We start from the raw sequence: 27547 nt of genomic DNA, 5'->3' as shown, positions 1-27547 counted from the left end.
ACCTAAAAAGCATCGTATTAACTTTAAGATCTTGCTTATTACCTATAAAGCCCTACATGGTTTAGCTCCGCAGTATTTGAGTGAACTTCTATTGTATTACAGTCCTCCAGGCATCCTTGTCAGTTGGTAATACCTAATAGAAATAGGCGCTGGCGCTAAACTTTGGAATAGTCTTCCCTGGACTGTCCGTGAGGCAGAGAACTAAAGACGCATCTTTTTAATCTAGCATACACTACACTTCCATAATATAATATATTAGATTATTAATGATAATCTTAAATTTATAATTTGACTAATTAATAATTTTATTTATTTTTTATTTAACCTATTGTGCAAGCACTGTCGAGCTTGTGCAGAGGCAGCAGCTTTCTGCTGTCTGCCAAGTTGTAAATCCGAAGGTGAATAATTAAGTTATTTGCTTTCTAAAAATGGGAGTCGACTCTGAATCACACAAACAAGACGTGAAATAGTTCACCCATGTATCTACATCACTAGACATAGTCCCCGCCTACGTTTTCTGAGACTGCTGGGAAAACTTATTTCCCCTCCCCCTAACACTGTCGCTCGTTCGTGATGCGTGCGTATCATATCTAGAGCCTCTGCTCTACGGTATGACACTAAGTGGGTCTTATTTCAACAACCAAAGGAAGAATGTGTTGATTAAAGCTGGCCTGTCCTATAAAAACACACACCAGTTTTGAGTTTGTTGTTCTGAAGAAGCGTTGTCTGATGTGAACCATGCCTCACACAAAAGAGCTCTTAGAAGACCTACGATCGAGAATTGTTGACTTAAATAAAGCTGGAAAGGGCTACAAAAGAATATCTAAAAGCCTTGATGTCCATGTGTCCACGGTAAAACAGATTGTCTACAAATGGAGAAAGTTCAGCACTGTTGATACACTCCCTAGGCGTGGTCATCCTGTAAAGATGACTGCAAGAGCACAGCGCAGAATGCTCAATGAGGTGAAGAAGAATCCTAGAGTGTCAGCTAAACACTTACAGAAATCTCTGGCACACGCTAACATTTTTGTTGACAAATCTACAATAAGGAAAACATTAAACAAGAATGGACTTCATGGGAGGACACCACCAAGGAAGCCACTGCTGTCCAAAAAAAACATTGCAGCACGTTTGAAGTTTGCAAAAGAGCACCTGGATGTTCCACAGCACTACTGGCAAAACATTCTGTGGACAGATGAAACCAAAATTGAGTTGTTTGGAAAGAACACACAACGCTATGTGTGGAGAACAAAAGGCACAGCACACCAACATCAAAACCTCATCCCAACTGTGAAATATGGTGGAGGGGGCATCATGGTTTCGGGCTGCTTTGCTGCCTCAGGCCCTGGACGGATTACTGTCATCGATGGAAAAATTAATTCCAAAGATTATCAAGACATTTTGAAGGAAAACTTAAGACCATCTGTCCACCAACTGAAGCTTAACAGAGGACGGGCGATGCAACAGGACAACGACCCAAAGCATAGAAGTAAATCAACTACAGAATGGCTTCAACAGAAGAAAATATGCCTTCTGGAGTGGCCCTGACCTCAACCTGATTGAGATGCTGTGGCATGACCTCAAGAGAGCGATTCACACCAGACATCCCAAGAATATTGCTGAACTGAAACACTTTTGTAAAGAGGAATGGTCCAAAATGTCTCCTGACCGTTGTGCAGGTCTGATCTGCAACTATAGGAAACGTTTGGTTGAGGTTATTGCTGCCAAAGGAGGGTCAACCAGTTATTAAACCCAAAGGTTCACATACTTTTTCCTCCCTGCACTATGAATGTTTACATGTTGTGTTCAATAAAAACATGAAAACTTATAATGTTTGTGCGGTATTAGTTTAATCAGACTGTGTTTCTCTATTGTTGTGACTTAGATGAAGATCAGAACACATTTTATGACCAATTTATGAAGAAATCCAAGTAAGCCCAAAGGGTTCAAATACTTTTTCTTTCAACTGTATAATATAAATGAAATCCAACCACATGTAAACAGTGATCCTGTAATGATGGTAGGTGTTCCATTTGCAACAAATGATGAATGCGTTTGACCAATCACAACAGACTACATAATCTGACAAATCACATGACACAAGGTTCGCGGGTAGGAGGGCACTAGACGGATGAATTGCGGAACGAATCATTTGAGAGTCAGTCAAGTAGTAAGGTACGAATAACTGCCTATTATGGACACTCCGTAAACCAAAGTAGGACCTAAAGAACAATATGCTACGTACTCTTTATAGAAACCGTATTGTACATTGACATCTAGCAGTTGAGGTTTATATAGCGGTCTAAATTCAAAATATGGCAGAGAAGTCTAGCCATATAATGGTTCTTCTCGGTTTCTTTAAACTGTTTTCAGAAATAATCTACAGGCACTCTATTGTTTGTGAATGTGAAGCGGTAGTTAACTGCAGCCCATGAATGCACACATGTGCAGTAACTTTGTTTCTGTTGTCACTTTGAAACCTATAGGGGGATGGTTTCTTGGACAGGACTAGGCCTTAGGACATTTAAGCAGTTTTTACCAACCCAAAAAAAGCTTTACTTGTGTGCATTTTGGGACAAAACAAGGGCTACTGTGCATTTTAAAATGTGTCACTGCAAGCTATTTTCAGTTTTGACAGCTCTTACATTTATTTTAGTCCAGGATTAAAGTCAAACTTTGTCCGGGAAACTGTTTCATAAACTGTAATAGACGTAGTATAGACGTGAGTTTAATTCTAGTCTAGAGTGGGCTCATTCTATTACCTGTATAATGTTACATAACAGTCCCTTCAAAAGAGGTGGAGACCAATCACATGATCCAAGAACATTTCTGCCTCTCAGTTATGCTTGATATATTGTATTGGAAAAACTTGACTATCAACATTTGAGCAAAATTTATATTTGGTGTTTGTGGGTCTGTCAATGACTTGCCAAGGTCACCTACAAAGATGTAATACAGTACAAAAAAAAACAGGCAATCTGACAGGCTGTAACATTTCTTCAGGGCAGACAAACCCAAATTAACAGCAAATCATATTTGTTTTGGGGCTCTACGCAAATGCCATGAATTCCTTATCCGTGACATTCCACTGTCTCCTAAGGACATTCTATACACAATCTGCTTCAAGGATTCATTACACAATGACAGTAAAGAAGTGAAATGCAATTTCTACATGTTTGACATGAGCACACACTCATCTGATATGCTCAAGGTGTCTTGTGAAATTCAAAAACAGCACCTTAACTAGTTTGGCCTTGAATGATCTACAAAACCAAAAAGCATGTATGAAGCAGATGGAAACAGATATTTTATAATTACAGAGCCTCTGGGTCTTCTTTGGTTAAGCAATTTATAACCAACTATGATTAGAATTCAAATTTTCTCAAATGTTCTTGTACTATCTTGTGCGTCTCTTTTGCCTTAAAATAAAGCTACTGACAGTATTCACTAAAGACATGCAGGAAAAATTAGCGCTGAAAAGGCCTGGACTGACCTTTGTGCATATGCATTTGTAGGAGTTTCCTTTTCAGTTGCAAACTTTATGGAAGAACAGAATTTAAATGAATCACGCAACACGGTTAACTAAGGTTTGCATTCATCATTATGCTGGTATTTGAGGCTTCATTTACAGGTAACACCCAAAACGCATGTCTTCAAACCCTGCACCTATTTGCGCTGCTCTTGGTAGATTGCATTGGTATTTATGGGAATGTAGTAGGCTCTGAAGTAAATCTTATTTATTCAATTAAATCAAAGCTTCAAAGTCACTAATTACACACATAAGAAAGATAAACACAGCATCACACCAAAAACTCTACCCTTTAATTACCAGACTCCCATTTAAGTATAATAACAAAAATCTAGATGGAAGATGGTGATAGTTTAGGTAACAGCAATATAACAGAGATTCAGGAATAGACAATACAACAAAATACCTATAGCCTATGTCTAAATGTAAGTGTTCATGAACCATGTTTCAGTTAATGTTTCTTCAGACAAAGATCCAGGAGAATTTCTAGGGTCCCCCCAAAAGGATTACAGCCCTTCAGGTAAAGTGGTCCAATCTTTTGAAGGCGGCCATGTTGAGATCAATGTTGTGGTCAGTTCACTGATAGCAGAAGAGAGTTATGTTATAAATCCTGTTGTCTGCAAATAGAAAAAATACATTTTTGGGTCAGACGTTACAGTAGGGCTCACACTGAGGGGTCGAGTAATTTTGTAGCCACTAGTTGAATCTGTAAAATCACATCACCTGGCTTGTCGCCTATTCTAGCTTCATCATGATTATTAGCCTGTCATGATTCCAAATAAATTTGGAAATATTAGAAGATAAACAAGTGAACCTAGAACACTTCAAAACAAAATAAAAGTGAATCATGCTTCACTGTTGTGGAACTACGAGATGGTCAGAGTTTATTTGGAGTGTTTGCATACTCAACTCAACTCAACTTTATTTATATAGCGCTTTTTACAATTTTCATTGTTACAAAGCAGCTGTACATGAGACACATTGAATACAAGAAAAACAACTAAATGCATATACCTGTAAAAACAAGAAAAAGGTGAAAACAACAAAAGACAAGCCTGGCATACAAGCCAGAATTCCTGCAAACCACCCATAAACTCATCAAGTATCAGCCAGAGGCTGTCAGAAACTATAAGCAAGTCTGACAAAGAAACTACATGACTACATGACTATGCAAGCAGCATGAATCAGTCAGTGGAGATACACAAGCTTTTATTTCTCTTTGATTACTCATTGTCAGGCAATCCAAGAACTATATGTCTTCCTTTCTTCAGCTGAACACAAACAAAAGATTTTAATAAAAATATGAGTAAATGAGAACACAATCTGTGGATTAGATGTTACTTTAACAAGAAGGTGTTCACGGGTTCACCTGCAGAGATAACCAGCTATGTTGCAGAGATAATAATAATGGGTGATTGGAAGGGATTGGATAGGAGATGTGACTGCAGTGGCAGCGCACGGAAGGAAGCACGGCCCCTTGCGGGGCGGTTGCTGCGGCGATACTGGCTTCGGGAAGGGGATTTGGAAGGGATCAAATAGTGATTGTGACAGCTGCGGCAGAGCAAAAAGAGGAAGCACGGGCCCCTGCGGATGAGGAGACGAAACTGGCTTCAGGGAGGTGTTTGGAAGGTATTTTAAAGGAGATGTGACTGATTCGGCAGAGCACGGGAGGAGCACGGGCCCCTAAGGGGGTGGTCGCTGCACCCATACTGGCTTTGTGATGCTGATTTTTACCTTCCAGACGGAAGCGCTGGCCACTTTGGAAAGAAGTATGGCAGTACTGACATCAGCTATGAAGTCTGCCGCTGCGGAACGCAAGGTGCTAGTGCTGGCCCCTGAAGAGGCGGTCTGGAGCGACAAGATGTCGAGGTTCGATCCTGTGCTGGGCGACAGAGGAGTTGTTTAGACGATACGGGAAATAAGGGTTCGATGGGCTTCACTGATGAGTGAGAGGTCTGTTCGGATGTTGCTTCTGAAAGCTTCTGATGATCACTGGCCGAGCGCTTGTATTTGCGGCTGAGAGAGGCCCTTTTGGGCAGCTGTGGTAGTTGCTCCTATGCGGAAGAAGTGACTGGAAAAATTGTCTGCCGGGATGCCTGCTTGTAGCAGGACGGCTTTGAGGTGCTTATGAAACCAGAAGTGTGTGGCCGGGCATGGTTGACAAAGAGGGGATCCGATGCGGTTGTGGTCCAAGGTTTTCTGAAGTGAAGACAGGCTGGTAGGGTTTGGTACGGTTGAATCGGTGACTGGAGGTCGAAGACGTACATGAAATGGCCTCTCCTGGTTTGGTCCGTCTTGCTTTGCTTGATCGAGTATGATACAGTCTCCGAATCCAGTACTAGTAGGTCAGACATGGTTGGGTGAACTAAGGGGTCAAATTTGGGTGTGGTGGAGATTTCCGAGCATCTTAGAAAACCGAAGAATGCCAAGGTGAACATGGCGTCGAGTTTGCAACGTGCATGGAGTAATATCCTTTGCGGAGGGTGAAGATGCATTTTGTGAGAATTTCCAGGGTTATGTTGTTTGGGAGCTGGTTATGGCTGTTGGTGGAGAGTTGAAGATTAATTTGTGGAAGAACTGGATTCCACTCAAGTATCCTCTAATAGAGCTGGCCTGAAGAGATTTTTCAGTGTTGAGGAAGGAGAGGTGATTGTAAGGAGAGAAAAATCGGGGCAGGGAATGTTGAAAGCCTCGTGAAACAGCCTGAAGCTTTTCCACTCTGTAAGATATGATTATAGGGTCCTAGGGGAAACGACCTGAGTTATGGAATTGAGAGAGGCATCAAGGGTTTGCAGTGGGTGGTTTACAGGAAGATCAACTCCTAATAAGGTGGTACAGGTGTTGGCATAGGGTCCGCTTTGGGCACCAGCACCATGAACTTCTGGAAGGCAAAACGTGAAAGGGCGTCAGTAGTGTGGGTGGATGGGCATAACATTGAATGCTGAGGTGATGTCGACTTTAGCTAGCCAAGCGCCTCGACCACCATTTTTTTTATCAAAGTGATAGCTTGGTCGAAGTCATGATAGTGCAGGGGAAATTCTTCGAGTTGAATGTGGGTATAAATGCTCATTCAAGGTAGAGCTCATTCAGGAAGAGCGCGAGGTACTTTTTGAGATTTTATATGAAGATTGCAAGACTGGGCAAACTATGCAAGCGTGAGCGCCGCTGCATACGTGCAGGAAGCGACAGCTCTGTCACGCGAGGTTGAGTGTGCAGGGTGATTTGGCATGCGCGGAACCGATGAAGTTGACTGGTGAGGTGGAGATGGCCATGAGGGAAGATAGGGCGTGACTAGGGGGCAGTCGCTGGTGTTGTGAACCACTGAGCGGCAGACTGTCTACGAGATGTTGCGTGCACCCAAGAATACTCTACTATGCAGCTCAGTGTCCAATGCTCCCCAGTAAGGGCACTGGTTCCACTGAGCTACGCAAGAGGAACATTTGGGGACAAAAAGCTTGTGGTAGGTCTAAAAGTGTGTACCCCCATAGGAGAGAGCGAGCTCTGCCACGATGGCTAGGTAATCCCTCAGCTTGCGTCTCCTATGATGGAACACAGTGCAGATGACTTCTGGAAATGACAGCATACGGAAGTCGTGGGATGATGCGTTTTTTTAAGGTGAAAGATAGATTGTCGTAAGTGATCTGCCGCTCGATTGACGGAGGTGATAGAGGTGAGAGGTGAAAATAAAGATCTGTGTCTGCACCTGCCAAAATCTGTGCTCTGATGCTGCTGGAGAAGGGTGGTGGTTCCAGCGCTGGCGCATTGGAAGGCGCGGGTATAGTTGTTGCAGTGGCCAATGAAAAGTGAGGGGGTGCCTGCTGAAGAGAGATAAGGGAGGGAATCTCGGCGGCTGCGGTGTCGAATAAATGAGGTCCGGAGACAATCGCCTGTGTCCTTAGCGGTGGCAGTCTCACGCTAGAGATCAACTCCGGCACCGCGGGCCAATAGCCCGGGGCGGGATAGGTGAATGGGTGAGCCAGGGCTCCAGGTGGTAGCCGGCCTGCTTGACCTGGGCGGCTAGCAGTGTCAGCTGCTGGTGAGGCTTTGGCTGCGAGCTGAGATGCAGTGGGCTGCTGGAAGCTCTCGGCTGAGATTTCCGTGGCGTTCTGGGAAACTGAAGCGCGACCCAGACTCTGCGATGCCCGCTGTGGCGGCTAGTGTGAGGGAGGCCTCGTTTAGCCGCGGAGGTGGATTGCCTGGGCCAGGAATACGGAGAACCACGAGGCGGGCATGACTTGTCGGTGGCTTTTGGCAGAACAGACCTCAGTGAGGGGGGGGGTCGAACTGGGACGAGACGTAGAGGATGTAAAGCTCTGCTTTGGTCAGCCGCCTGTTGAAATGGACTTCCACATCGGAGAGGGCCAGTCGTAGGCACTGGACGATCCATTTGTTGAAGGCGGGGATCGTGGGGAGCGCTAAGGCGTCCTCGTAGGAGGATAAGACAAACCCCTTTTCTTAGCTGCTTGCCGCATAGAGCGGTGGGGCTGGCGGCCCCGTGGCGAAGCTTGGGAATAAGCTGTGGAATCCGACCCACAGCTGGAGAAATGGGGTTCGCATCGCACGCTGAGGGTTGAGAGCAGTTGAAACGTCGGTAATGACGGGAGTCTCGGACATGGTATCGAAGTGGACAATGTTTATCTGGCGAGATGCAGCAGGAAAGATGGTTTGTCTATTTATGGGAGAGCTTGCTTAAGATGATAGGGTAGATGCGGTGATTGCTTACGGTGGACAAGCCAGGCTGATTGTTATGAGATAGCTTGCTTGAGCTGATAGGTAGAAGCCGTGATTGCTGATGATAGACCAGCTGGGCGGATTATGTGCCTAGGTTCCTCCCGAACTTTGTTAATTAAACATCATATGTCATTTTTTAACAGCGCTGCATTCATGCTTCCACATCCAAAGAGAAAAATGAACGGCATTTTTCTGTACACAGGCTACGAATATTCTAGGCAATGATACAGGAACAATTAAATAACATTAATAAAATACAAGCTGTCAAAGCCAAAATTCCGTACCTGGGTTTCAGAAGTTGATCATACGCTTGACAGCTTCAAAGCACTTCCATTTGTCTGGGATGCAGAAGGGTTCAAAGATGTGTGGAAAGGGTGTGTCATATCCACAGACTCTAGTGATGGGTGCCTCTAAACTAAGGAAACACTCTTCCTGCAGAGAACACATTTAGGATTATTGATATTTTGGCACCATGCAAACTATCTAGTTTTGTATACAGTATAGCAGATATTAAATCAATGTCAGATTTGTTTTCACAGCGTTTTTGACACACGGCCAATTCTTCAGCTGTTGAATTGTTTTTTTCAAGTCCACCCCTGAATTCAGGCGGGAGTCGGCAGTTTGCACCAACTACTTCAATATGCCTATGAAGACATTTATAACCCTCCTCCTGAGCGTCTCCATCTTCTAAGCCGTTTTGGACCGATTGGCGGTTCGAGGCCTGCTTGGAGCGGGTATAAGTGTGAGAAGCAGCTAAATCAGAAATAAATTATTCAAAGCGACAACAGTAGGAGTAAGGGCGAATGTGACACAATATCACTAATTTTATAATTATAAATGAACGTGGACCGGTGACCGTAAACTGCACAAGGCGAAAATGTAACATAAATTATTAAAGAGCAGAGGCCGTGTGAAGACGTGAACAAAGAAACATAATATTTGCCAAAATACGAAGTTTATAGACCGTTTCATCATTAATAAAAAAAAGTGTGACGAAATAGTTTATTAACCTGCGTTTAAATGAAATGCATTGAAATGTTTTAATTCTCTCCATGTCAGTAGGGTTCAGGCTTTTATAAACAGATTCTACTCCTCAGTTGACCAGGGATGGGGACTGTGAGGGGTGTGAATGACTCGCTTTTTAAAAGAGCTGAGTTTAGAATTCAGAACACTTACACAATATATTTCCGATCATTAACACTAACATTAGGACGAGGTGAAGAACAAATTCATGTGCGTACATATGTGTTGTGAATTAGGCGGAAAGTTTTCGTGGGAGGTTCAAATGTGCGTATAAATACGAAACATCTATGCAATTATTAGTGAATGAGACCCAATGTTTTTTTCAATGTTTATGTTACCTGCGGTTCTGGTGGCTATCTAAATATGGCATCAAATGCATATATTTCAGAACATGCTTTCATTTGGTAAACTGGATCAACAGTTTAATTTTAAAAGTTTTGATACGTTTTGACAGACCACGCTTTCAGGACAATACAATTTGTTAACGGGGCTTGTCTCTTGATAATTCAACGACAATATAGAAGGAAATAAAGCTAAATCATGTTAGAGCTTTGCTCTACATGCATCGCAATACACACAAGCAAACATGCGCAGAGTTTTGCACAGGCAGTCTGATCTCGTTGTACTTCTCAATTTGCACAAAAGACAGAGCAGATACAAACATTAAAGCTCTGCAAGCAACCCAGCATTAAATGAAAACACTACTTATATATTGAAAATAAATTATTTTCAAATAAAGCACTGATTGAATGCATAAAGCAAATTTAACATGTAAACCCTTGTTGAATGAAATTATGCATTTATGACTAGTATTAAAAATAATTATTAGTGCCTGTGGATTTAAGCTCTTCTAACTTTGATATCGTAGACAGCGTTTGTCTTTTATGCCTAAACGTCTTAACTCTTGCCCGCCTGCTGACTGAGGCAATGAGTTTAAAGCGTCAAATCGACACAAATCTATGAATAGACTGCCACTCAGCGGTAAACAAGAGTCAACAGACAATAAAGAAGTACCGCCGCGGATACGGCGGCAGTGGAACACTCATTCTTGTTGAGTACATACTGTACATCACTGGAAGTTATTTATAAAAGCATACATACAGACAATGCCAAAATTGTTGGCACCCATGAAAATCAAAGTATTTCTCACAAAAAAGTATTGCATTAACACATGTTTTGCTATAGACATGTTTATTCCCATTGTGTGTATTGGAACAAAACAAAAAAAGGAGGTGAAAAAGCAATCTTTTACATAATGTCACACAAAACTCCAAAAATGGGCTGGACAAAATTATTGGCACCCTTAACTTAATATTTGGTTGCACACCCTTTGGAACAAATAACTGAAATCAATCGCTTCCTATAACCATCAATTAACTTCTTACACCTCTCATCAGGAATTTTGGACCACTCTTCCTTTGCAAACTGCTCCAAGTCTCTCAAATTGGAAAGGCGCCTTTTCCCAACAGCAATTTTAAGATCTCTCCACAGGTGTTCAATGGGATTTAGATCTGGACTCATTGCTGGCCACTTCAGAACTCTCCAGCGCTTTGTTGCCATCCATTTCTGGGTGCTTTTTAAAATGTATGTTTGGGGTCATTGTCCTGCTGGAAGACCCACGATCTCGGATGCAAACCCAGCTTTCTGACACTTGGCCCTACATTGCGACCCAAAATCCTTTGGTAATCCTCAGATTTCATGATGCCTTGCACACAGTCAAGGGACCCAGTGCCAGAGGCAGCAAAACAACCCCAAAACATCTTTGATCCACCACCATATTTGACTGTAGGTACTGTTTTTTTTCCCTTTTTGTAGGCCTTATTCCGTGTTGGGTAAATAGTAGAATGATGTGCTTTACCAAAAATCTCTATCTTGGTCTCATCTGTCCTCAAGATGTTTTCCCAGAAGGATTTTGGCTTTCTCAAGTACATTTTGGCAAACTGTAGTCTTGCTTTTTTAATGTCGCTGTGTCAGCAGTGGGGTCCTCCTGGGTCTCCTGCCATAGCGTTTCATTTCATTTAAATGTCGACGGATAGTTTGCGCTGACACTGATGCACCTTGAGCCTGCAAGACAGATTGTTTTTTTTTTTGGAACTTGTTTGGGGCTGCTTATCCACCATCCGGACTATGTTGTGTTGCAACCTTTTATCAATTTTTCTCTTTCGTCCATGTCCAGGGAGATTAGCTACAGTGCCATGGGTTGCAAACTTCTTGATAATGTTGCGCACTGTGGACAAAGGAACATCTAGATCTCTGGAGATGAACTTGTAACCATTGGACTTGGAACCACCCTTCTCAAGTCCTCAGACAGTTCTCTTCTCCTCTTTCTGCTGTCCATGCTTAGTATAGCACACACAGACACACAATACCATGACTAAGTCAACTTCTCCCTATTTTGTCAGGTGTGATTTTTTATATTGCCCACACCTGTTACTTGCCCCAGGTGAGTTTAAAGGAGCATCACATGCTTGAAACAATCTTATTTATCCACAATTTTGAAAGGGTGCCAATAATTTTGTCCAGCCCATTTTAGGAGATTTGTGTGACATTATGTCAAATTTGCTTTATTCCCTCCTTTTTTTTGTTTTGTTCCAATACACACAAAGGGAATAAACATGTGTTTAGCAAAACATGTGTTAATGCAATACTTTTCTGTGAGAAATACTTGATTTTCTGGAAAAAATTCAGGGGTGCCAACAATATTGGCCATGACTGTACAACACGTCTCTTGACAATACAGTGTAATATGTATATATTATGGAAATGTATGCGCTGTTTATTGTGTACAATTGTCTATTAGTTATTGTGTAAATGTATGTGTAACAAGATTCAAAGTAGGGAAGGAACGAGACGGGAACCGGCAGACATTTAAACATTTAATCAAATAATAACACAGTAAATAAACAGCCAGCAGCCCCTGGCGGACAACTGCCGGCGAATAACAGAAAGTAAATAGACAAACCACTCCTAAAACCCAGGCCTGCTCATTAACACTCACCGCCCTCGAATCACAGTCTCGCCCCGCCTACTCCTCTACAATATGTATATTGTGTAAATGTATGGATAGTTTTGTTTATGTATTTTAGGCATTTTCATATCTTGTTACTTGTAGCTGGTCAAGAGTCTTGTACCTAAGAATTTCACCATCAGTACACTTGTGTACATGTTGTGTGACTGTGAGAATCTGGATTTCGTCCTGTCCTCTACAAATATTGCATCTGTGTTTAATACAAAGTTCATGTATCATATGTATTCATTCGTATTCATTCCTATTAATATTAGCTTCTATTCATATTAGATGTGCCTTTCATTCTTGTTGTTTAACCTCGTTGAAAGTTCTATCATGTCATGTTGTCTTATGTTGATATAAGTATCTGTTGTTCTCCATACCAAGGTTCCTAATGATGCCTATGGACGATTGTTCTGTTATTGTAATATTAAATATGTAATCATATCTGATTGTTCAGGAGGAAAGACTAAACAGAAAGTCTGGTGATTTTCCACTGTTTTGGTGGTTTTATATGACGCCTCCTGATGCAAACGTATAAGTATTAGTCCTTAATACAATAAACTTTGGACTCTTATTGAACAAGCACTTGTGTCTGTGTCAAACTTTGTCTCCAGATCTGCAAACTCTGCGTGTTCCGTCGACTAGACTCTTCAACCGTAGAATATTGTTTAGATAGTGGACATAAGAAGTTTACATTCTTTCAGTTGGGGGCTCTTCTGAGGGGAGACTCTTCTCTCATTGAACCAAAGAGAACAAAAGACCTATGGGGCGCACTGACGATCGGTCACAGACCTACATTAAAAGGGGTAAGTGTTTTTCTATACAGTTTTTTACGACTTACAGAAATCTAACGCTTACCCTGTAGGATTCTTGTGTGTTTAAATTCATGTTAGTGGGAGTTGATTCTCCCATTGTTGACCAGTGAGGCTGGCGACAGTAATTAGTAAAATAATTATTAACGAATATGAATAGGTTTCAATTCATGTTAGTGGGATTCGACTTCCTATTGTTGTGACAGCGAGGCTGGCATCAGTAATTAATAAAATAATTATTAACGCACGAATATGAATGGTATATGCAGTCTTGATCACACTGTAATTTGGGATCGAAGTGTTAGTTTTGAGGTAAAGGCTTTGTTACTCACAAAAAATAAATAAAAATAAATAAAATCTGTTTAATGGTAATTCTAAAAGATAACATTCTTACAGTTAAAACTGAAAATATTATTGATATCACTGTTACTGCATGTACTGAAATATTGGTGTCAGAAAAGCACGGTGAATATAATATCCACCTCTGAACACAATATAATACATGCAGCACTGTTGAAACTGTTGGTCGATTGAACACGAGGGTTTTTCTTTGTTTTGTCTGTACTGTACTGTTTATCACCGCCGGGTATATATAGAGTGTAAGATGGGAAATTCTGTTTCGAGGCCACTGCCGGGGGAAACGCCAGTCGCATTTATGTACAGAAATAATCAAGGATTTTATACAGATCCATATGTTAGCAATCTTGCAGGATGGTCGGAGGGAATAAAACCGAAAATTGATATTCCCTATCCGAGGGAAGGGTCCTTTTCTGATGAGTGTATGTTATTGGCAAAGGGCATGCTGGGGAGACCCAATATGGGATTATCCATACATGAATAAAGCTTAAGCAGTATGGAAAGACATGAAAAAGGTTTTGGGACCAGGGTCCGGAAAAAACAAAAATTGTTGCATATGCAAATCAAAACTGCCCCTTGCCAAAAACAGACTTCTCCCTCTGCACCATCACTGTCGATAAAACCAATAGAGATGAAACCGGAAAAATTAATTGATAAACCTAATGTAACTACAAACCCTCAAAATTCAATGGTTTGGGTAAGAGCTGGGAACACGCTAAATGATAGACCGTTAAGAAAAGTTTGCCTTCCCCACAATTATCAATTGAAAATTATAAAATCACAAACAGCGATACGGGGGCAAACCCAAATGCGTTGTTTGGGAAACTTTTACAGATGTTGAAATATTCTTTTAGACAGATAAGAGAGTTTCTTGATAAATTTCTAGGGAGTCAACAGGTCTTATCTTTTGAAACAGGCAGCAAGAGAGACTCAGCTGCTCAATTTTTGTGCGTTTTAAGAAAGCATGGATTGAAGATTCTAAATTGCCATTAAATAATGACATAAAGCCTCTGTTTTTTTAGCACTCTATTAAATAACATGAATCATAAACCAGCGCAACTGATCAGAATAACTTGCATGATATGACTTTAGAGAGTGCCATGTTTACAGGCTATCTAGGAAAAAGGAACATTGAACTAACGTCTGTAAATCCGCAATTGCCGCATCCTAGTCAAAGGAAGAAGTCAGAAATAATCTGCTTTCATTGCGAAGGAGGGGCCATTACAAACGAGAGTGCAGAGAGTTGCACAAGTTTCGCACACACACACCACAGAGCAGACATGAGAACACGGGTGCTTCATATCCTACTGAGTGGCATTCAAATCAAGCATAGGGATACTCACAGAGAGATGTCGGTTCTAATTTATGTGAGATAACCCTAACATTTTCGAGTAATGTGGAGGCCAATGGTCTTAAACCATTTTTCCACAAATTCACAATTATTCCAGGTGCTCCACTAAATCTTTTAGGTCGTGATATGATGCATAAATTAGGCATGGACATTAAGTTTACTGATAACAAGGTTGTTTTTTTCCTTTCTGTCTAGTTTACAGGCATCCGTCGATCCTCTGCCTATGAGTGGACTGATAAGCGGCTCAAGGGTAACTCCCTCCGGTAGCAGCATATCTATAGGGGCGGACACCATGATTAACCCTTTGTTATGGTCTCAGTTCAGGGATGAAACTGGTTTCATTGACATGGGTCCTCATCGGGCTAAACTTAAAACAAACAAACCTGTCTACATTAAACAATACCCTTTGTCTAAAGAAAAGGAACAAGGCATTCAACATTTGATTGAAAACTTTGTCAAGCAGGGTGTCCTCGAACAAACACATTCTCCATATAACACGCCAATAAATCCTGTTTTAAAAGCGGATGGGAAAACTTGGAGATTAACTCAAGATTTAAGAGCAGTTAATCAGTTAATCATACCACTCGCACCAATTGTGCCTGATGTTTTGACTGTTATGAATTCAGTGCCACATTCGCACAAGTATTTTACAGTAATTGATTTGTGTGCAGCCTTTTTCTCTGTACCTGTACACCCAGATACTCAGCCTTTGTTAGCATTTACATTTAAGGGGCAGCAATATTCATGGAAACGCCTTGCTCAGGGCTATGTAGACTCACCCGCTGTCTTTTCTGCAGCAGTGCACAGAACTTTGGCCAAAATGACTGATTTGCCTTCAATCGTGTGTGTGCTTCAGTTTGCAGATGACATACTCGTGTCAGGGGAGACGGAGGAGGACTGTGAAAAAGCATCTATAATTGTTTGCAATGTACTTGCCGAAACAGGTTTTAAAGCCTCGAAAGAGAAACTGCAATGGGTTCAATCCAAGGTAACCTATCTGGGACATGTGTTGATGCAGGGTCTCAGAGCAATATCTACAGATATGGTCCAGCTGATCAGAAAGGTTAAGTCCCCACGAACAATACAGGAGCTACAAAGCTTTCTGGGACTAATTAACTATTGTAGACAGTGGATACCTGACTGTGCGATTCACGATAGGCACCTGAGGGGTCTGATAGATCACAAAGCTCCGCCAAACACAGCATTGGAGTGGACTGCGGAAGCTGATGAACATTTCAATGCTTTGAAAGCAGCCATCACGACAGCACCAGCATTGGGCCTGCCGGACTACACCAAGCCTTTTCACTTGCATGTTAGGGAGACAGCGGGTGCCGCCTTAGGGGTCCTATTGCAACTACATGGCTCAACATATAGGCCAGTTGCATATCTGTCTAAAAAGTTAGATAACATAGTCACAGGTATGCCAGCATGTCTTCGTGCTGTGGCTGCAGCTGCTCTGATTGTACAGATGGCTGAGAAAACTGTGCTGTCACATCCTTTAATATAATATGCATCCCATCAGGTAGGTGTAATTTTACACAACATGCAAACACAACAGATGACAGCGCAACGACGCTCAGGTTACGAGGCTAGTCTGTTGGCAACGAAAAATCTTAGCATTCAAACTACAGCAAACATTAATCCAAACATTAATGGGTATTTTGGGTATGGTAGACATGGCAGATTTTAATGTTGAACATGATTGCATCTTTGAACTGACCACCTCTTACTCTTCTAGGTTCGATCTGTTGGATACGTCCCTAGAGGGGGGAGAACACATTTATGTTGATGGGTCTTGTTCAAAGCCATCTGACGGTGTCTACCTCTGTGGCTATGCTGTGGTTTCCGAGTCAGGAGAGGTAAAAGAAGCTTTTGCTCTAGATTACAATTCGGCTCAAACTGCAGAGTTGATAGCATTAATCCGGGCATGTGAGCTGATGACAGGAAAGCGAGTAACAATTCACACCGATTCTCGGTATGCTTGGAGTGTTCTTCACCATTATGCCAGAATGTGGGAAGCGAGAAGTTTTAAAACTGCTGATGGAAAGCCAATTGCACATGCAAATCTGATAGGACAGTTAACTGAAGCAGTTCAGCTTCCGCTCGAAGTGGCCATAGTAAAGGTCAAGGGTCACGCTTCGGGGGAGGATTTACAGGCTATAGGCAACAGAAGGGCTGATGAAGCTGCAAAGGCAGCAGCCCAAGCTCAGATTAAATCACCATTTCATCCAAAAAATGAAACAAAGGTAGCAATGACGGTGCACATAACGAATGTATCTGACATTGATATCAAATTCCTGCAAAGTCAAACAACACAAGGAGACTTAGAGCATTGGAAAAAAAAATGTTTGCACTCCTGATAAGGAAGGGATTATAAGAGATGGACAGGGTAGAATAGCACTACCGAAATTAGGGTTAATTATCCTAATAAGACATTACCATGGGTTATTTCACACCAGTTTTGCAAAAGTAGTTCAAGCAATTAATCAATTGTACTGTATAGCCGATGTTCATAAAACAGCAAAGCTTGTTTTGGATGCATGCTTAACATGCTTAACAGGTAAATCCGCACAAATCAGCTAAGCACGATGCATTGACACATCCGGAAGCTCCTTTTCAACATTTACATATTGATTTTACGCACATGCCGCCAATAGGTAATCTGAAATATCTTTTGGTAATTGTTGATCGATTCTCAAAGTGGCCTGAAGCATTTCCATGCTCAAAGGAAGATGCTAAAACAGTGGTCAAAATCTTAACGAAGGAGATTGTGCCCAGGTGGGGCGTTCCGGCCAGATTGGAATCGGATAACGGGACGAGTTTCACGTCAAAGGTAACAAAGCTCTTAGCAAAAACATTGTCTATTGATTGGCATTTTAATATTCCATATCATCCGCAAAGTGCAGCAGTCGTGGAGAGATGTAATCGAACACTGAAAACACGAATAACAAAAGCTGTACTTGAAACAGGAAGAAAGTGGGTTGATTTATTGCCCGCAGTCTTGGCAGAAATAAGAATGACCCCATCTTCCACGACAAAATTGTAACCGTTCTAAATACTAATGGGTAGACCTTTCCCGACCCCGTGGGTCAAAGGCCGGTCTGGTATTTCTTCTTTAGGTGATCTGAAGGTGATCCAGGAGGACTATGTGACTTCCCTAGTCGAAAAGTTAAATTCTATATGTGCTGATGTTTCTTTGTGCCTTGCTCTTCCCTCAGAGCAGCTTACTCATAACTTTGTTCAAGGACAAAAGGTCTTTGTGAGGAATCTGAAGCCAACAAAGGTTGGAGAACCAAAGTACCACAGACCAGCAACTGTGATTGCCGTAACACGGACAGGAGTTATGACGGACTACCAGCCACAGTGGATAAACGCTTCCAGACTGAAGTTGTGTTCTTCAGGAGAGCAGGCAAGCTCCAATTTAACATAGAATCTCAACAGGGGATTCACCTTACTACACCTCAGGGTGCAGAAAGCACTAACTAAGCTGAGGAAAGAACTACCTTTCGTGAGGTGGGGGCCACCCAAAGCAAGAAGATAGGAGGCCCATTGAGCCAACAGTGCTGACTCTGTAGCTTCCCCTGAGGTGCATTGAGGGCCAAATTCTATTCTTAAAAGGAAAAAGGGAAAAATTGTTATCCTAAGTGCAAATTTCCCATGGAATTCTTAGATATCAATTCCTATACTGCGTGCACACTTACAGAAGCCCTTATTGTGTTTGGCCCAGATATTCTTAAATTCTTAAATGATAGAACCTAACAGGCCATGGCACCCTTTCAGGCAGCCAGGTGGACTGCGTGGAACAACGATTATTCTAATCCTAATAAGTATAATAATCACTGGTATAATCCTAAATTAAGAAGTAAAATTAGAGAGAAATTAACTGCTTACAACAGACATGATTTTAAATGATGATGGTAACTACGAGATGCCAAAACAAATGTCTCTAATAGTACAAATGACTCTGTATATTCAAGAAGGAAAACCACTTAAAAATACGCGAATGGAACTATCATTTTATTAAAGATTTTGTATTAACACCTTGTTCTTTAAAGGGACACAGGACTGCTTGTAAGACCGTTGGTCTGAAAGTGGCCATTGTGAGAATCTGGATTTCGTCCTGTCCTCTACAAATATTGCATCTGTGTTTAATACAAAGTTCATGTATCATATGTATTCATTCGTATTCATTCCTATTAATATTAGCTTCTATTCATATTAGATGTGCCTTTCATTCTTGTTGTTTAACCTCGTTGAAAGTTCTATCATGTCATGTTGTCTTATGTTGATATAAGTATCTGTTGTTCTCCATACCAAGGTTCCTAATGATGCCTATGGACGATTGTTCTGTTATTGTAATATTAAATATGTAATCATATCTGATTATTCAGGAGGAAAGACTAAACAGAAAGTCTGGTGATTTTCCACTGTTTTGGTGGTTTTATATGACGCCTCCTGATGCAAACGTATAAGTATTAGTCCTTAATACAATAAACTTTGGACTCTGATTGAACAAGCAGTTGTGTCTGTGTCAAACTTTGTCTCCAGATCTGCAAACTCTGTGTGTTCCGTCGACTAGACTCTTCAACCGTAGAATATTGTTTAGATAGGGGACATAAGAAGTTTACATTCTTTCAGTGACAATAAAGAGATTTTATTTCATTTTCATCCCCACAGCAATGCTGCCACCAAAAAGCTTCACAGTAAAGACAGTTTTTGTTATAATATAGAGTATTCTAGCTAATGCCAAACATGTAATTAAGTCTGATTGCCAAACAGTTCAGTAAGACCAAATAGCTTTCCTCCAGCTGCCTGGAGTCTACCAATTGTCTTTTGGGAAACTGAAGTAGAGATGCCACTTTAAAAGTGGTTTCTCTTTTGCTTCTCCCATACAGCTGTGACTGGTGAAACCAAATCCTCCATCACAAGGTTTCTCTCTTGGTGGGTGGTTTTCTTGCACATTGTTCTCTTAAATCATGCTTTTGAAGGTCTGCATAATAAGGTTTGAACACCACACATGCAAGTCCAGCAAACCCAATCCTAAAGCATAAAACTTCTCTTGTTTTAAAGACTACCCTTAACCAAAAAAACTTGTGCATCAGGAAACGCTAAGAATGGTTCTCTGATACACAGCCAACGCTGAAATCTAGAGTTCAAGAGAACTCAGACTATTAACAGCTAAAAATGGCCCACGTCCAAATCCAAACGAGGCAAGCTAAAGCATGTCCACGTCCAAATCCAAACGAGGCAAGCTAAAGCATATCCACGTCCAAATCCAAACGAGGCAAACACGTGGGCCAAGCATGAAACATCTTGCACTTCGGGTGAACTTGTTCTGCTAGTGTTTCTGAAATAGCTACAAAGGAGCATCAAGCTATGTTAAAAGCTGTGTGTTTGTCTCATATGATGGCCTGTATAAACAGAAAAATCTGTTTCAGATTTGCATTCAGAGGCCAGCCTTGAAAAGCCTGAGGAGAGATGTCAGGAAAACCTCTGATGTTTTGAAGCAGGTCCTTGAACATCATCCCCACAGCTGTTGTAAGTGGTCAAAAAGTTGGCCTCAGATCTATTGCTCTATACATTACCGACGGCCTGATAATGCCTGTCCTACAGATAATCATTCATTTGAGATTAACTCAATGTGGTTTCTGATTACTGTAGTGTGATACTGACAATGAGTACATAATGACAGTTTTCACTTATCACGCCAAACTATTATTTTAACAAATTGCAGTTTAAATGTTGGCAGTCACACATTTATTCGCTGGGTAATTTGAAAAACTGGAGGAAATTCAAAAAAATATTTTCAAGCACATTTTCCCCTGTGGATTGATATGAACATGGGGAAATGTGTTTATGGAGCAAAAATACACTTGTCTTCTTGCACAGGGATGGCTGTAGCCTATCCCAGCATTTTGGGTCACAGGCGATGTACACCTTGGAGAGAACGCCAGTCCATTGCAGGGCACTCACAATTTAGGGACTCCAGTTCACCTTATCTGCATGTTAATTAAATAGAAGCTAAAACTAATTCAGCATTACATGTTACACTTCTAAAAAATAAACTCATTGAGTGAAAGCAGCTTTTTCCTCCACCATTTATGGGGCCTAAATCACCACAATACCCAAACATTTAGGATTGACTCACCATTGGCTAAACATTGAATTACAAAACCATTCCATTTTCCTCTGGTTTGTTTCCAGGGGTAATTTTATGTAATTTAATATTTAGTTCCACAGCAGAAGTACGCCTGCCAACCTGCCATATGTCCACAGAACAGCTTCTACCCAATTCCTCTCAGACCATCCACAGATCATGCAAGATCAAACCTCACAACTATCTTACTGGAAATGCAGGAGAAAAGAAAAGTGTTACCTAGTCTCAAGCCAACGTCTGTAAAAATTCTGTTTTTATTATAGGCAGCACATTATTACACAAAATATACTTACCTTAAAATGTCTGTATACGAGCAGTATTAATATGGACAAATCATTTTTTTTATCAACGCAAACATACAGGATGTTTTTAATACGTCATAGGTTGAAGAGCATCCGGGTCACATTATAATGAAACATAGCGCATGCAGTGTGTCTGAAATGTATTTAATACTACTCCCACTCATACTATCTAGAACATTTTTTAGTGGTCGATAAGCAGGTACTGTTTTAAATTCAGTTTGTACTGTCACAGTATGCAATTTGGATGCAGCAAGAGTCATCCAGGTACTGTGAGCCATCATGACCTTAAACATAACTTGCTTAGAAATATAAATATCCAATGACATTTATCAGATTATTCTACAAGTGATTAAACCAAATTGCATGTTCATCTTGTTTGAATGTTGTGTGTTTGCTAAAGGCCAATGAGAAAGTCTTTTCTCGCAGAATGATTGTTTTTGTTACAAATAAACTTATAAAAAAATCTAATAAGCAAGTAGCTATGTACAGTGCAGCCGGAAAGTATTCACATTGCTTCACTTTTTCAACATTTTGTTATGATACAGCCTTAATCCAAAATGGATTAAATTAATTATTTTCCTCAAAATTCTACAAACAATACCCCATAATGACAAAGTGAAAGAAGTTGAAATGCAAATGCAAATGTTTTTTAAATAGAAAAAAGCACATGTACGCAAGTATTCACATCCTTTGCCATGACACTCAAAATTGAGCTCAGGTGCATCCTGTTTCCGTTGATCTTCCTTGAGATGTTTCTACAACTTGATAGGAGTCCACCTGTGGTAAATTCAGTTGATTGGACATGATTTGGAAAGGCACACACCTGTCTATAGAAAGGTCCCACAGTTAACAGTGCATGTCATAGCACAGTGGTCACCAACCCTGCTCCTGGAGATCTACCTTCCTGCAGACTGTAGCTTCAACCCTGCTTCAGCACACCTGTCTCTAATTATTAAGCAAACCTGAACGCCTTGATTAGATAGTTCAGGTGTGTTTGATTGGGGTTAGAGCTAAAATCTTCTGGACGGTAGATCTCCAGGAACAGGGTTGGTGACCACTGTCATAGCACAAACCAAGCCATGAAGTCAAAGGAATTGTCTGTAGACCTCCGAGACATGATTTTATCGAGGCACAGATCTGGGGAAGGGTACAGAAAAATGTCTGCAGCATTGAAGGTCCCAATGAGCACAGTGGCCTCCATCATCCGTAAATGGAAAAAGTTTGGAACCACCAGGACTCTTCCTAGAGCAGGCTGCCCGGCCAAACTGAGCGATCTGGGGAGGAGGGCCATAGTCAGGGAGGTCACCAAGAACCCGATGGTAACTCTGACAGAGCTCCAGCTTGCCTGTGTGGAGAGAGGAGAACCTTCCACAAGAACCATCTCTGCAGCACTCCACCAATCAGGCCTTTATGGCAGAGTGGCAAGACGGAAGACTGAAAAGGCACACGACAGCCCGCCTGGAGGTTGCCAAAGGGCACCCGAAGGACTTCCAGACCATGAGAAAACAAATTCTCTGGTCTGATGAAACAAGATTGAACGTCATATCTGGAGGAAACCAGGCACCGCTCATCACCTGCCCAATACCATCCCTACAGTTAAGCATGGTGGTCGCAGCACCATGCTGTGCTGATGTTTTTCAGGGGCAGGAACTGGGAGACTAGTCAGGATCGAGGGAAAGATGAATGCTGAAATGTACAGAGACATCCTGACATTTGATGAAAACCTGCTCCAGATCGCTCTGGACCTCAGACTGGGGCGAAGGTTCATCTTCCAACAGGACAATGACCCTAAGCAAAAAGCCAAGATAACAAAGGAGTGGCTACAGGACAACTCTATTAATGTCCTCGAGTGACCCAGCCAGAGCCCAGACTTGAACCCGATTTAACATCTCTGGAGAGATCTGAAAATGGCTGTGCACCGACGCTCCCCATCCAACCTGATGGAGCTTGAGAGGTCCTGCAAAGAAGAATGGGAGAAACTGCCCAAAAATAGGTGTGACATCATCCTCAAAAAGACTCAAGGCTGTAATTGGTGCCAAAGGTGCTACAACAAAGTATTGAGAAAAGGCTGTGAACACTTATGTAGATGTACTTTTTTCATTTTTCATTTTTTATTTTTAAAAAAGTTTGCAAAGATTTCAAAAAAACTTCTTTTTGTACAATTTTTTTGTAGAATTGTGAGGAAAATAATGAATTTAATCCATTTTGGAATAAGTCTGTAACATGACAAAACATGGAAAAAGTGAAGTGCTGTAAATATTTTCCGGATGCACTGTATGTAATAAGTGGGATAATGTACAGGCAGCAGGTTGTTTTCGCAAATATGAGCCCCGACAGTGTGATCATGCAAAGCGGAGGGATCACACAGAAGGGGCACGATAACACCCAGCTGCTTGTACATTATTTCGCTTATTACACAGTTATTTGCCCCATAACAAAAAAAACTAGACATGAAATGTGAATTTTAAATATTTGATTAGCTAATTTTTACAGAATGCAGACCTTCTGAGGGGAAAACCAGTTTTAAGGTAAGAAAAACGTTCAATTGTCACGAACAGGCAATTTAGTTTAATTAGTTGTAAATCTAATATCATATATGTTATTAAAAGACATATTTATATTTAATTTGTAAAAAAAATCAAAATGATTTGCTGCATCCAGGTTACCGTGGGTTATTAGTTTTGAGCGGTTGTTATCTGAGACTACGAAACCTGCAAATGTCACGACTGGCTAATCAGAATCAACTATTCCAACGAGCCGTGTAATAAATACAAAAAATCTATTTACATATAATATTATTATTAGTTAATTATTTTATGGCCAATGACTTGCAGTACCCGCAAGACCTTGCAGACGCAAGACCTTGCATCATTAGTTTAAGTGGTTGCTAAAGGGAAAAACAGACCTTGGAATGTCTGATCATCATGGAATAGTTGACTGATCTGATCAGAGTATTCCATCAAAATATTGCAGAGCACGGTGTAATAATGAAAATGTATCATCTAACTTATTGCGTCTGTTTTCACAGGAAATGTCAGTTTTTACGACATAACTTAAACACATGTAAAGAACGTCTGTAGAAGTCTTTGATAAAAGCTCATTTCAGTATCTTTATTATGGGATATGATGCAAGTACAGTATAAATAAGCTTTGAAAATGTTATTCTATTTCTTAATTGCCTGATATGAAAAAGACTAAGTTCATTGATTATCTTAAAACATGTACAGATGTTGGTAAGTTTTGTAAAAAACCTGGATTTTAGAAAAATACTTTTTTAACACTAAATGGATGCTGTATGTTTATTTTTGCTTTAAATTTTTAATATGTTTCTTAGTTTTAAGTTGTGTATATACATGTAAATGTATGTTTTATGCCATCTAAATTTACCTGCCAAGGGACTGCAGAAATTACCTTGAAGCTACAAAGTGGCACAAAGTGCCTTTTTCTCATTGTTAGATTTTGTGAACGGTCCAAGATAATGAATCAATAACCTAAATAAACTAAAGTAAATTAAGGAAGTTTACAATAAAGAAGCTAAAGTTGTGAACTTCTGCGTCCATATAGTGGACGTGACCACAGACTTTGTACTAAATTATTTTAAACACTTTTATTTTACTTTTACCTGGAACTAAAGCATTTATTTCTATTTATTTACAGAGTTTAAAAGGCAGGGCATAGTGTAAATATAATGACGTTAACACACACATACACAGTTCAATTCCAGATGGTCTGGCTGCTTTATACACTCACATAAAGAGAAAATATCCAATTATTCAAACTAGTCCATCGAGTTGTCTAGGAACACTGAGATCTATCTGAATAATAGCTGTGTTCCAGCCCCTCAGTCTTTGAATAACAGGACAGTTGTCTCTTCTAACAGTCGGATATTTCTTTCAATGCTCAGATCTTTCAGTAAGGTGTTTTGAGTGGTTGCCAGGTCAATACAATGTGGTTAATGGGGTATTTTAGGATGCATTTCTATTGCTACTGTTTACCAAAAGTCAAGAGTTCAAACTTATGTCTCTAAAGAATTGGATATTTTTACCAGAAGAATTTTGTTTAGCAACTGACATCTTTATTTGTGTGTATGAGCATGTTTCTGGCTTTAAGGTTATGGGGTTCAATAGCGACCTACGACGTCAAAAACGTGACTGATGTCCGCATCAAAGACTGCCTCTGCATCTATGCATGGGTGAATCTCTTGATAAAATGGTCACAGTCGGAATTAGCTCGGCAAGACCCGGGGTGCACATGAATGTGCATCTGTGTGCACGAAAGGTACCTTCAGCTGCACTAAACTGCGTGCTGTTTAGTGAAAAATAAAAATGCTTTGACTGCGACTATGACCTCAGGCCGATATCTGGATAATTTATTGCTCTTTTCTACCAGACAGACGTATGATTTGAGGGCCATTAGAAATACTAATAAAACCCAGCTAAGGACAAGTTCTGGTCATGTGTCTATCGAAAAAAAGTGCCTGTTTAATGTCACTGTTTACTTAGTTGAAGTGAAAGCTTCTTTGTGAGCTTCAAATCAAGTCGATTGTGTGTTTTGTAACTGGTATAAACCAAATCCGCGAGCAGATTGCATTCTTTGTATCTCCTGAAATGTACCTGCAGCAGACAGATATAAGTGCTGTGCTATTCTGAGTGTGTTATACCAATTCATTTTTTCTTGATGTAAATGGTTGGTTACAATGCATACAATGCATGGTTTATTGGTGTGTTATTCCTGTAGCGCACAAAAAAGGTAGCGTTGAAGGAATGCAAAGACCTGATCAAAAAGCACTGTAAGTGCATTTGGATAAATTTATTTGCCAAACGTGTAAATGTAACTGTAATGTTGTTCTTATAAAATGTGTATGAACATCAGTTCTTCTAAACACTCTTAAATGCTAAGCCCCTCCAATTCAACCACGTGGCTATGGTATAAAACACTCACTTCTCAAGATCAAATCAGGTCTCACCTCTGCAACTTAATTTCACTGCAGTTTTTACCTGAACTGCAGAACTGATCTCAGCAGCAAATCCTCCTGTCACCGGAGCCTCGTGACTGATGAGCAGGCGACCTGTCTTCACCACAGACTACAAGAAATGAGAAAATATTTTAACAATAGCAAAAGAACCAAAAATAAAAACTGACCGATGAAATATGTACACCTATGTGCACAGTGACATATGAACAGATGACTAAATTTGTTCCGTTTAAAGTCAGTCAAAATTACTTGCAGCTCAGTGGTAAATTCAAAAGCATTAGACCAGAGGCGTAAACTCAGCTGCCTAGCTGTGATCACACCGCCGCCGTCGAGAGCGTCAAAGTGGCCGGAAGTCATTTATTTTCAATGTGAGCCGGCAAGCTGTTTTGGCCGTTGAAGAGAGTTGAAATCAGGTCAACTTTATGGTAATGATCGATGACGCGGTTCGGGGGAACCAATCGGAACGTAGAAGTCCCCTGCTTGAGAGGATTCCAGAGAAAGCAGCCCTGTATAATTTGGTCTACGTCAGAGCTCCAGAGCTTCCACAAATCTTTCTACAGAGTTGTTGTCAGGGTGGCCAGGGCGATTTTTGATGCTCTCGATGGCGACTGTGTGAACATACAGTAACTTGTTAAAAAGTGCTACCAGTGGCTCACTTAATAGAGATCTGATGGTCTTGAACAATACATAGACAAGCCTGGAAACATTTAGAAAAAAAAAAAAAAAAAAATACAATTAAAATTTTAGCATCTTTAAAATATCAACACTTAGCCTACAATTTGAACCTGCTTCTTGAGGTCTCACGCAGAGATAACACTATTGTAGCAGTTGACATCTTAATTTTTTTATTAATAATAAATGCATTTCAAACTTTTTCAAATATAATTAGGGTAACATAATTTTTTTTTTAACATTTAAGCAAAGGGGTTCTAAAGAGATTTACCATAGAATAACCATAGTTACATGGTAATATGCTATCTATTGTTTTTGTCACTTATAAAATGAGAAATGTTATTGTGCACACCCAAGTTAGCAATCCCCTTATCAAAAGAAAAAAATGGTTTTGTCTTGTAATCCGGCGCTGTGTCGGCTACTTTCAGCTTGTAACTTAGAAAGGAGCCTTGCACTACAAAGCATGAAGAATAAAATTAGGTTATCAAAAAAGAAAAGAGCATAGAGAATAGAAAAGTTTTTAAGAAAAAAAGTTTATCTAAAACACAGTTTTATTGTTGACAAAATGTTTATATGCTCTCCTGCTTGTAACGTGCTTTGGATAACAGCGTCTGCCAAAGGAATAAAA

General features: G+C 40.6%; 1 protein-coding gene across 1 annotated transcript in view; it reads right to left on the bottom strand.

The window, feature by feature from the left end:
* Positions 1–3722: 3722 nt before the first annotated feature.
* bckdhb (branched chain keto acid dehydrogenase E1 subunit beta) overlaps positions 3723–27547 on the bottom strand; it is a 95135-nt gene continuing 71310 nt past the window's right edge. The window contains exons 9-11 of the mRNA XM_056761704.1: positions 26270–26356; positions 8545–8692; positions 3723–4146 (exon numbers count right to left, since the gene is read on the bottom strand). Coding sequence (XP_056617682.1) covers positions 8552–8692; positions 26270–26356 — 228 coding nt within the window. The 3' untranslated portion in view covers positions 3723–4146; positions 8545–8551. The remainder of the gene's footprint in view (positions 4147–8544; positions 8693–26269; positions 26357–27547) is intronic.

Source organism: Triplophysa dalaica, chromosome 12, assembly GCF_015846415.1.
Source record: "Triplophysa dalaica isolate WHDGS20190420 chromosome 12, ASM1584641v1, whole genome shotgun sequence".
Lineage (NCBI taxonomy): Eukaryota > Metazoa > Chordata > Actinopteri > Cypriniformes > Nemacheilidae > Triplophysa > Triplophysa dalaica.
This window is presented reverse-complemented; position numbering and strand designations above follow the sequence as displayed.